The sequence below is a fragment of the Schistocerca cancellata genome, chromosome 1, assembly GCF_023864275.1.
Source record: "Schistocerca cancellata isolate TAMUIC-IGC-003103 chromosome 1, iqSchCanc2.1, whole genome shotgun sequence".
In the NCBI taxonomy this organism is placed as follows: Eukaryota; Metazoa; Arthropoda; class Insecta; order Orthoptera; family Acrididae; genus Schistocerca; species Schistocerca cancellata.
Window position 1 is genome coordinate 307,222,245 of NC_064626.1, and position 12,865 is coordinate 307,235,109.

General features: G+C 46.9%; 1 protein-coding gene across 1 annotated transcript in view; it reads left to right on the forward strand.

Moving 5' to 3' along the window:
* LOC126172668 (alpha-1D adrenergic receptor-like) overlaps window positions 1-12,865 on the forward strand; it is a 72,564-nt gene that overhangs the window by 14,478 nt on the left and 45,221 nt on the right. The window contains exon 2 of the mRNA XM_049920903.1: window positions 1,465-1,601. Within this exon, the coding sequence (XP_049776860.1) occupies window positions 1,465-1,601 (137 nt within the window). The remainder of the gene's footprint in view (window positions 1-1,464; window positions 1,602-12,865) is intronic.

The following is a 12,865-nucleotide window of genomic DNA, read 5'->3' on the forward strand; positions in this document are numbered from 1 at the left end:
CGAACCGCTGTATTGACGGTCTAGGCATGGTAGAACTACAGACAACACTAGCCGTGTATCTCCTTCCTGGTGGAATGACTGGAACTGATTGACTGTCAGACCCCCTCTCTAGGCGCTGCTCATGCATGGTTGTTTACATCTTTGGGCGGGTTTAGTGACATCTCTCAACAGTCAAAGGGACTGTGTCAAAAAAATTGTTCAAATGTGTGTGAAATCGGATGGGACTTAACTGCTAAGGTCATCAGTCCCTAAGCTTACACACTAGCTAACCTAAATTATCCTAAGGCGGAACACACACACACCCATGCCCGACGGAGGACTTGATTCTCCGCCGGGACCAGCCACATAGTCCATGACTGCAGCGCCTTAGACCGCTCGGTTAGACTGTGTCTGTAATACAATATCCACAGTCAACGTCTATTTTCAGTTCTGGGAACCGGGGTGATGCAAAAACGTATTTTGATGTGTGTAGATTAGCACTGAAAGAATAATGCTGCTGCCCAGATATTGTCGGTCACAATACAAATGCGCAGCACTTGGACATCGAAATAGCTCCCAAATGATCCTGTTCCTAATTTTCGGGCCGGCCGCGGTGGTCTAGCGGTTCTAGGCGCTCAGTCCGGAACAGCGCGACTGCTACGGACGCAGGTTAGAATCCTGCCTCGGGCATGGATGTGTGTGATGTCCTTAGGTTAGTTAGGTTTAAATAGTTCTAAGTTTTAGGGGACTGATGACCACAGATGTTTAGTCCCATAGTGCTCAGAGCCATTTGAACCATTTAAACCTAATTTTCGGAATAAGAGCGGGCAAGACTGACTGAGTGGGTGATGGAGTACTGGAAAAGATACTCAAGAAGTGAAGACAGTTGTGTATATTTAGCTCATAGGCAGTTGAATGAGTATAACTGAGTATTGAGCGCGGCAGACAGGGAACAAATGAGAGGTAATTACCAGTTCCGATTGCAATTTACTATCAAGGGAAGCCTAGCAACAACGTTGGTCAGAAACACGGGATTGGATCCGTATTAATTTATTTCTGCTCTTGGTAATCGAAACAGTTTCTGAGTCTGTACCCCAAGTTTGGTCACATGTAACTTGCTTCCATTTCCAAACATTACGAAAAGAGGGTTACTGTGGAAATAATTTTCTTTGAATTGGGAAGTCACTTCGTACAAAAACTAAGTAAAATGTTAAATGGGAAAAGTTTTTCTTTGCGGAAAATAGTTTTCTGTTTGTGAAGAAAATGATTCCGATACCAGTGGACTAAACGCATTAATATCAATCGGGAGTATGTTGACTGCACATTTTTGTTTTTCTAAGGGAGGTATAGTGAACAAGACATGTTAGCCCACTCTGACTCTGAACGCGTTCTTGCTGAGATCTAAGATGTACACATTATGGGCGCGGTGGCTGCAGCTGAGAGGTGTACAGGTTACGTTAGGCGGCTCCTCTTTGTTGTGTGCAGGGTGGCCGGCGTGCCTCGACTGCGGAAGCGCTTCTGGCTGCGGCTCAGGCTCTGGAACTGGAACTGGATGCCACAACACACCGTGTGCCGCCTCGTCCCGATGCCTGCAGGCCTGCTGGGACCTGCACTGCCAACAGGTACAGCCTGCTCACCTCTCTGTCTCTCTCTCTCTCTCTCTCTCTCTCTCTCTCTCCTTTCTCTTTTACACTAACGGTATATTTATTTCAGTAGATGGGAGAACAGGCTAATTCGAATAAAACATTCGATGTGACATGCATTCACGTTTTATCGGTTACAGACATACAGCTGTTAGAATGTAACCCCAAGAAATTCTGGTATACGCTGTTAAGAAAAGGCGAATAATTAAGCTCAATGTTGATTTTCATAAATTCTGTCTCCGTTCTCAGTTCACATTCGAATTTACTTGACAACACCGGGTGTAGATCTTCTGACGTCGCCTTGAAAGAACTATTTATAATCCTAAAGATTATTTCTTCTCTTGTATTTACTTCTTCTTTGCATAATTGGCCTTTTAACTAAATACAAAGGGACATTTTGTTGTGGCGTGACAAGACAGCCACGCCACTCGGAAGTAGCCGAAAGGCACGCGTTAAGCTCACGCAGATGGGCGTGAGGTCTGAAACAGGATACGTAATGAATGCTATAAAGAAAAGTACGTAACTGCTCGAATACTTAATTTTAATCCATCATTTGTATACAGCATTCTTGATGATACAAGTGAGACTCTCTCTAGAAATGGTTAATGGCGCCTTGCTAGGTCGTAGCCATGGACTTAGCTGAAGGCTATTCTAACTATCTCTCGGCAAATGAGAGAAAGGCTTCGTCAGTGTAGTCGCTAGCAACGTCGTCGTACAACTGGGGCGAGTGCTCGTACGTCTCTCAAGACCTGCCGTGTGGTGGCGCTCGGTCTGCGATCACTGACAGTGGCGACACGCGGGTTCGAAATGTATTAATGGACCGCAGCCGATTTAAAACTACCACCTAGCAAGTGTGGTATCTGGCGGTGACACTACATTTCTCCCCCGCAAATCGGCGAACGGTCGTGTTATAAGGCTTCCGCCCGCCGTGGGGAGGGCCCCATGTTGATGTATGCGATGAGGTGGGGAGCCTAACAACAGGCGAGGCTGTGCCACCGCACCCGGCCATTCGGTCCGAGGGGAGCTAGGAAACGCCTGAAAACCTAGTCCAGGGTGCACGTCAACATGCGGTGTATGCGCCCGTAAAGAGACAGGAAGGGCCGAAGGGTCGACCTCCATTGAGTCGGAGCACCCGACTGGCGAAGACGACAGATGGTCCGGAGCGGGCAAGAGTTCCATGGCGGAGGACATCTGGCCACGGGAAGCGATCGGCGGCGCGTGACCCTGGGAGGCGCTTGGCGGCTGCAGCGAAGCGTCCACTGCGGGCGGCGCCGGCAGAAGAACAGGCGGCGGCGGCGGCGGCGGCGCGTCGCCATGGGGCAAAATGGAAGGCATCGTCGGTAACACCTGGGGATGAGGCGAGCCAGTAGATGGGTCCCCAGGGCGCTGACCGGACGGCACCGTCGCTGAAAGCAGACGGGGAGCGGCAGAATCCGTGCGACGACAGAGGCGCAGCTGATTGAGATGCCGACGCACCTCACCAGAGGCCCCCAAAATCAAATACATCGCGCGGCCGAGGCAGCGAAGAATGCGCCCCGCGAGCCAACGCCGTGAACCGCGATAGTTGCGATAGAATACAACGTCGCCTGGAGCAAAAGCAGGAGTCTGCCGCTGCACAGGAACCTAATGCGGCGGATGCAGCAAAGACATCAAGGTTCGATGAGGACGACCATGGAGCAACTCAGCCGGCGAGCGACCATCCCGTGGCTGAGAGCGATACGAGGACAAAAAGAGCAACAACGCGTCCTCCCGAGAATGCGACTCTTTCAACTTCAACATCTGTGACTTGAAAGTCCGGACCAAACGTTCAGCGGCACCGTTTGACTGAGGCGAAAACGGCGCGGACGTCAGATGTTGAATACCATTAACCTTACAGTGCTTGTATTTAAAGAATCCCATCCTCGTCGCCAACTGTTGTGGCGTGACAAGACAGCCACGCCACTCGGAAGTAGCCGAAATGCACGCGTTAAGCTCACGCAGATGGGCGTGAGGTCTGAAACAGGATACGTAATGAATGCTATAAAGAAAAGTACGTAACTGCTCGAATACTTAATTTTAATCCATCATTTGTATACAGCATTCTTGATGATACAAGTGAGACTCTCTCTAGAAATGGTTAATGGCGCCTTGCTAGGTCGTAGCCATGGACTTAGCTGAAGGCTATTCTAACTATCTCTCGGCAAATGAGAGAAAGGCTTCGTCAGTGTAGTAGCTAGCAAAGTCGTCGTACAACTGGGGAGAGTGCTAGTACGTCTCTCAAGACCTGCCGTGTGGTGGCGCTCGGTCTGCGATCACTGACAGTGGTGACACGCGGGTCCGACATGTACTAATGGACCGCAGCCGATTTAAAGCTACCACCTAGCAAGTGTGGTGTCTGGCGGTGACACCACACATTTAGTAGCAAAAAAAACTGACCATTTTTGCATATCCATCTTGTGGGGACTGTTAGGCTTAGATAATGTACTATCTGACAACTGAAGTATGCTGGGAGAATATACTCATCCTTGCAGCCAAAGAAACTTACTCCGGTAATGCTGGAAGCTCATTTGCTTGACAGACTCGGTAATGGAGCCCTGTAAGGCGATGCGGTTCTGCGACAGTCACTGTCAACTAATTGTCTGACATATCACACCACACATTTACAGAGAAATGTATATATCTGAGTGGGTCTGTTGGACGAGCACCCACCACTCGGATATATACATTTCTGTACGAGCGCGTCGGTTCCTTGAGATCTGCTACAGTGCTGATGCAGTAGTATTGTCCCTAGGGTACAGTACAAAAAGATGTGGCAGATAAGTGGCCCCTATTTAAGATATATCCAGTCCTCAATAGCGTACCCTTAAGGTACACACTGAACTCTGACAATACGTACCGTCATACCTCCAAATAGGAGGCTGCTTTGGCCATAGTTATGTATGACACCCAGCCTAAAATGTGTTCTAAATGTGGTGAGGAAGGTCACCTACGCCCCGAGTGCCCCCAAGATTACATCACACAACATCCACTGCAGGTCGTGGTACGTCCACCAACACTGGCAATCCTCTGAGTAATTTACTCAGTGGCCCTCACGACGTCTGCGTCTGTCCAGATCAAGTAGACCGACGCTGCAGTACTTCAGCCAATCTCTGGAGACTGATACCTGCCTGATCAGTCAGATTGGCCAGTGGCAGAACTGTGTACGACATAATCAGTACCATGGAACACCGCAGGCATCGCCAACAACAGTATGACAATCGACAGACTTATCGTACCAACAGAGACTCTGTGCTCGTGAGGTGTGAGTCAATGCCATCGTCCGACACGGAAGGCCACGAACGAAAACAGCGTTTACTTTAACGCCGAAAGCAACACCACAGAACCGTGCTAGAACATGGCAGGTCCCACTAGCAGCTGGAATAAGAGCTAATTGTGCAGTACGCCGACCATGAGGCTGACGCCATTGCCACTGGCTCTACCCCTGTAGAACAGACAGCAGGGTGAGCGGAACCCGTCTTCCAGTCCTCTGTGACGAAGAATAGTCAGCGAGAAGGTTCCAGTGCAGGCTGCGAAACCGCTCAGTCCCTTCTATCAACTTGAACAGCCTTTCGCATCCACTTTATGGATGACGTCGAAACGAGTCACAAAGCTGATCCGCGATGTGCTGAGTGGTGAACAACACCAGGAGGGCCCGCGGTCGGCGGGGTCTGACGTCACACGCGATGCCACTTCTCTCTACTATCACCATGGTTAGCCATGCCCAACCACTTCACTCCCAGACTTACTGCTTGGCCAATATGAATATCAACATGGTTAGCTTCGCTGTCAAGATCCAACTGCTGATGGAAGTGGCGTTACATTCACCTGATGGACCCACAGACATCGGCTTGGCGATTTTAATGCATGACGGCATCGAAGTCACTGAAGCCGACATCACATACCTCCCATACACATGGGAATTAGCAGTCGTGGCACTTGACACCCAAATCATTAATGTCTATACACCATAGGGCAACACCAAACGTCGTGACTGGGCTAGGTTCTACTCAGTTGATTTAATCCCCCTTTTCTGAGGACAATAGGAACACAGCGCCTTTGCTGGAGATTTTAATTTCATCCTCCATCCAGAGGACCAAATCGCACACTATACCCCTTGTCTGGAACTAAGTATGCTAATTCACGATCTTCATTTATGCGACAAGGCCACAGTGTGGACACATCTTAGAAGTCATTCAGCAAGCTTACTTGGTCGCATATACGTGTCACAAGATCTTACACAGGGAATGGTGGCCACCGAACAATGGCCTCTGGCCTGCTCTGATGACAGTGTGTACATCTGTCCTCAACAGATCTGGCACAGTAGCCAGCTTTTGAGGATGAACATAACACACCTCCAGGATCCATACTGCCGTCAGCAAGTTGCCAAACCGTGTGCCAACTGTGAACGACATCGCGCTTGATACTACTCTACTTTGGCGTTTAGACTCCTCTGTTCCAAGTTGGCATTCACAAGACAGTTATGCAGTTTGGCAAGGACATGGCTGCGTGGCTGTGGCAGACCCTGGACTTTGCGACGCTCTGAGACCTCGATACTCTACCCCCATCGCCAGACAGACATCGAGAACGACACCAATGGAGGCTCACAAACTATCGTTGACGAAGCCCAGATTACAAGGCGCCGCGCCATAGTCTACTCGCGGTGACACAACTGAACGGCAGCATAGATATTCATCATGCACCACATTGTGAAAAATACGCGCCGACACTGCCGACAGTTAATCACATGCCTTACGACGTGAGACAATCACTACTGCACGATGCAAGCAACCAAGATAAAAGACATGCAGGGTGATTTTCGTCGTCTTTACCAGGAAAGAAATAGACGGCACGACCACTCACTGTGAAAGCTGTACAACAGGTGACAGGCACTATTGACGAGGCACAGATATCGCAATAATGGAGAGGAGTTGGGGGATGCTTTGGACGAAGGTGCAGTTGATAAATCTCCAGGACCTGACAGATAACTAGTCGAGTTTTATTGGACCTTCCGTGACGTCACGATGCCCTGGTGTGGGTAACAATGTTGCAAGGGCCTATGTTCCCGGTCTGCACAGTACGACCTATCTTGGTCATAGGACTTCTCATACTGGCACATAACCCAACCTGAGTGCAATCGATCAGTGTCCATTGACCACTTCCAATGCTGAACGCTGTGGGCAGTCTTCTGAGTTACACTATGAGATCAAAAGTATGCGGCCTGGGTGAAAATGACTTACAAGTGGCGCCCTCCAACGGTAATGGCAGAATTAAATATGGTGTTGGCCCACCCTTAGCAGGTGTACTTTCAATCAGGCGCTGGAAGGATTCTTAGGGAATGGTAGTTCTTCACGGAGTGCTGCACTGAGGAGCGGTATCGATGTCGGTCGGTGAGGCCTGGCACAAAACATCCCAAACGATATTCAGGTCAGAACTCTGTGCAGGCCAGTCCATTACATGGATGTTATAGTCGTGTAACCACTCCGCTACAGGCAGTGCATTATGAAGAGGTGCTCGATCGTGTTGAAAGATGCAATCGCCATCCCCGAATTGTTCTTCAACAGCGGAAAGCAAGAAGGTGCTTAAAACATCAATGTAGGCCTATGTTGTGATAGTGCTTCGCAAAACAACAAGGGGTGCAAGCCCCGTCCATGAAAAACATGACCACACCATAACACCACCGCCTGTTTTACTGTTTGCCCTAAACATGCTGGCGATGACGTTCACCGGGAATTCGCCATACCCACATCATGCCATCGGATCGCCACATTGTGTACCGTGATTCGTCACCCCACACAACGTTTTTTCACTGTTCAGTCGTCCAATGTTTACCCTCGTTACATCAAGCGAGGCGTCGTTTGGCATTTACCAGCGTGATGTGTGTTTATCAGCAGCCGCTTGACCATGAAATTCAAGTTTTCTCACCTCCCGCCTAACTAGTATATTGCAGTGGATCCTGATGGTCTGAATAGATACCTGCCTATTACACATTACGACCCTCTTCAACTGTCGGCGGTCTCTGTCAGTCAACAGACGAGGTCGGCCTGTACGTTTTTGTGTTCTACGTGTCCCCTCACGTTTCCACTTCACTATCACTTCGGAAACAGTAATCCTAGGGATGATTAGGAGTGTGGAAATCTCACGTACAGACGTATGACACAAGTGACATCCAATTACCTGATGTAATATTTCTGGCTTATTCAGCCATCATGTTAGGCTCCAGGAAGCTATTCCCAGGGCAGTGGAGATGCAAGAAGCATGGAGATGACGCAATGTGGGATGAGGTGCCGGTGACATGTTAGATTCGGTACCATTCCCGTGAGAAAGACCGCCTGCATGATGCGGCTGCTCTGTGATTGGCTGCTGTGTTCGGCGGTAGGGCGCCAAAACGTTAAACTTTAGTTGCTATTATTAATTAAACCTGTCATCCAAATTACTTCATTTTTTTAAATAAACATCTCTCAACAGCCAGCTATGAATCAGTCATTTCAAAATTATTAAAATCAAAGTATTACTGAAACAAAAGACTGATGATATTACTGCCGATGCACATCGGTGGCGCTCGGGTCACGCGTTGCTGGCTTGGCGCGCGAAGTGTCTCGGGCAGTCCGGCTCTCCAGTTCTGACCGTTCCAGTAGACAGACATGTTGTCTGTTATAGCAGTATTTGTTTCATGCAATTTTATTTACTACAGTTCCGACCGTCGCTAAGTACAGACATGTTGTCTGTAATAGTAGTATTTGATTCATGTAATTTTATTCTCCAATTCTGACGGTTCCAGTAGACAGACACGTTGTCTGCGGCAGGATGTATTTCATGTTATTTTAGCCAGATATAATGACTGTGGAAAGATATGTTCAATACGTTCTGATCAATAATAGTTTCTCGTGTCTATATCAATAAAAACGCGAGTGGCATCCCAAATGAGTTATAGTTTATTCGTAGCAGCAGTTCCTTGCGAAGTTAATTTCAGCCTCAAGAAAAAGAATCCACAACCTGCGTGCTATTTTCTGCGCTGGGGAAATCATCATCATGAAGACAATAGGTTAGTGAAGTGTACAAGAACTGATGTATTCCACACAGGGCAGTGGAAACAACTAGGCACCTCACGTGTACTGCATGCACAGTACAAATGTGCTCAGTGACACGTCATCTGCAGTAATGCAGAGGAGGTATAGAAGGATGAAAGTATCAATACTATCTCACTTTTATTCCTTTTTTTCTTGCCGTACTGACCACGTTCGAAGTCTGTGAGTTTCGCAGAGCGCCTCGTTCTGCTCTCTCACGATGTCTAATGACTACGGAAGTCGTTGGTGTGGAGTACCTGCAGTAGGTGGCAGCACAATGCACCTAATATGAAAAACTTATGTTTTTGGGGGTATCCCGATACTTTCGATCACATAGTGTAAGTCGGCGGCGCTGTCGCCCCTCTCCCGCCAGTTATTGAACTAGGATATTTCGGAGCCATGTTTACAAAGCATGTGTGCAGAATGGCTGCGGCGAACTATCGACGGTCACTACAGATGGTGCCCCAGAAGCTGCTCTGGAACTTTTACCAGCGCATCGTGTGGAATGCGTGAACGTCTACCTGGCGTCCACACTCAAATCACGTGCCACTGATCCTCCCCCTACTGGCAGTGATGGGTCGCAGACTTTAGGTGGCCTTCGATTATTTCCTATTCGATTAAAACACGTTATGACACTCTCATCCTCCGCATGTGTGATGTAGGGCTGGGACTGGTTAATATCTGTGCATGGGGAGCTGCCCTTTATATGAGTAACACGTGGAATCGATGGACCAGTCAACACGTCTCGCTCACGGGTCATCTATTGGAGATACTGATGCCGATCTCACACGCCTCATTCAACTACATATACATGATTACTCTGCAATTCACAATTAAGTGCCTGACAGAGGATTCACTGAATCACCTTTCAGCTACTTCTCTACCGTTCCACTCTCGAACAGCGTGCGGGAAAAACGAGCAATTAATCTTCTGTGAGAGCTGTGATTTCTCTTATTTTATTGGTTCAAATGGCTCTGCGCACTATGAGGCTTAACATCTATGGTCATCGGTCCCCTAGAACTTAGAGCTACTTAAACCTAATTAACCTAAGGACAGCACACAACACCCAGCCATCATGAGGCAGAGAAAATCCCTGACCCCGCCGGGAATCGAACCCGGGAACCCGGGCGTGGGAAGCGAGAACGCTACCGCACGACCACGAGATGCGGGCTCTTATTTTATTATGACGATCATTTCTCCCTATGTGGGTGGCCGCCAACAAAATAGTTTCACACTCTAAGGAGAAAATTGTTGATTTAAACTTCACGAGAAGCTCCTGTCGCAGCAAAAAACGCCTTTGTTTTACCGGTACTGGTGGTCCAAGTCGCGACACACTCACTTACCGACATTAATTGTGCAATGGAACTACGTGATCTCGGATCTACTCACTACGTGCCCGTTGAAGGCAAAAGGTTTTTACACCACCCTTCTGCAGGCAGCTGCACATAACGTGTTAGAAACCAAATACCGAACTATCAATTGGCCACGAATGTGGACAGCGTTACACCACCGCTTTCTGCCAACCACCGTACGCGCGATGTGGTATCAAGTCACCAACAAAAATTATGTGACGAGTCACCGGCTCCAAGCTATCGCATAAATGGCCTCTCCACTTTGCTCTGACTGTCGCTTCCTAGACAGTGACGAACATCGGTTCAGGTGCGTGTCGTCGGTCGGCATTTGTTGACTGACAAGATCTTAGCTTGTTACCTCCGCGTCACATCTGACGTGATTACAAAAAATGGCGCTAAGCACTATGGGACTTAACATCTGAGGTCATCAGGCCCCTAAAGTTAGAACTACCTAAACCTAACTAACCTAAGGACATCACACACATCCATGCCCGAGGCAGGATTCGAACCTGCGACCGCAATGACAGGATACAACAAAACTCCAGTAGCATCATATCTTGAAGAAAAATTCTTTTACCCGAAGTAGTACCAGTAATATACAAAGCTATTTTAGTTTATCCTAAGAGTCACATTTCCCTACCATTGTGTTTTATGGAATTTTTTGTACACTTTTATTATTTATAATCATGCTGTAAAAATATAACTAAAGAATTTTTGGGAATAGTTAGGGGCAACGCCTGAAGAGGCATAGTTCTTTTTTTTACGGTAGGGTAAAATTGGTGGTGTGAAGTAGGGGTAGATTTGATTTTTTTCTTTTCTTTTATTATTTTAAAATTTTTGATTAAAATTAGGTGGATGAGGAGGTTGTTGCACTGGAAGAAAAGGGTGCTTAAGACAACCGTTGTAGAGATCGAAGCATCCGCATTCGAGTCCCGATCTGGCGCAAATCTTCAGCTTTCCCCATTCCATTACCACAATGACTTGTGCCGCTGGAAGTCAAGAGTTTCCTACACATCCTTTCACTTTCCTTCCACATCCTCTATTTCGTATAAAGCAGAGTGAATTGTTCTTGAAGATATGTCCCCAGAAAGCCGCGAGGGTTTCCGTCGGACTACGGATGCGAGTTACTAGTATAATTGATACCATAATAAGTGAAAGTGGCTTAATCAGTAAACAATATTAGAGGGATTACTAGGTATTTTTTAAGTAGCCTTGCCGGCCGGGGTGGCCTAGCAGTTCTAGGCGCTACAGTCTGGAACCGCGGGACCGCTACCGTCGCAGGTTCGAATCCTGCCTCGTGCATGGATGTGTGTGATGTCCTTAGCTTAGTTAGGTTTAAGTAATTCTAAGTTCTAGGGGACTGATGACCTCAGAAGTTGAATCCCATAGTGCTCAGAGCCATTTGAACCGTTTTTGCAAGTAGCCAACAAAAAAATTCCCATCGTCTGCCGTCACCTCCTCCTCGAAGCTATGGAATCCGGTGTAAATGACTCGGGTAGAGTTCGTATGTAGCGTCCACCATATTGTTGTATACGACACATTACAGGCAGAAATTGTACGTGTGCTTTTTGGAGTCTTACGTTCTGCAAACTGAATAATGTCTTCTGCTTCATCTACACTTTGTTCATTTGCACGCAAGAAGAAGTATGACTGCTGGGAACTGCATCAGTATTTTACAGTACAGTAAAACATAATTAGGCATTAGGCACTCTGGTATACTGCAATTAGAAAATCGTCTACGGCGTACAGGCAGCGGTAACTTTTCCAGCACAAATCTATACACAAGAACCGTATCGACGTACTCAGCATTTGTAAATACTTGCGGCATGGCTAAATACGTAGCAGAAGGGGCCAACAAAAAACAATCACGATTAAGAAATTCATTTATAAAAATTCAAGCACAACTTCGCAACTTGAACTTCAAAAACAAAACTGACAGCAAACTCGTAGCAAATAGAGTATAGAGTACCGACACGAGAAATGAAAACTTGTCTCTGTAACTAATACAAATTGCATGCATGTTACATGCAATTATATATTTGGATTAATCTATAGAACCACTTCCTAAAATATTTACTGTTCCCAATGAAATACCATGTGTTTATCATAAAAGGGGAAAGTCACATTACGACACAGCTGTTAGAACAGAAGACCTCGCATTTGAAACCATTATAATTGGTGGCAGTTCCAAAAGAAAAAAAAACTTTGAAAAACAGTAAAGAAAAGTCTACGAAAAATCTTAGGACCAAAATCTGAAAATGCAATTTGGATGACAAAGTAATCATACATTTATCTAGTTACCGTAATAAATGACAGATATTACCAGGAAACGGCGTTACGGGCACCTATTTAGAATGGACTACTACAAGCTCACAAGGAAAATTCCAAATTTATTCTAAGCTATAAAAACCATAAACTCCGCCGGGACACTCTATGAAGGACCAACGCTAGAGATCGGCCGCCGTGTCGTCCTCAGCCCACTGGCGTCACTGAATGCGGATATAGAGGGGCATGCGGTCAGCACATCGCTCTCTCGGCCCTATGTCTCAGTTTACGAGACCGACAAATACACGCAAGCAGAAGTTAATGAAGACCTGAAAGAACTATTATTCTTTGAAGAAATCTTTCAAGGTAGAACAAAATTTACAATTCTAATTCACGAACACAAATTTTCTGAGAAAAACGGCTCTACGTGACACTGTTGTTGTCATCCCACACTGGAACCAACTGTAATCGTCAACGCGACGTTAAACCCCATTTTTTCCCTCCGCAGAACTGTTACAAAAACAAATTCAGATTTATCCTCTTC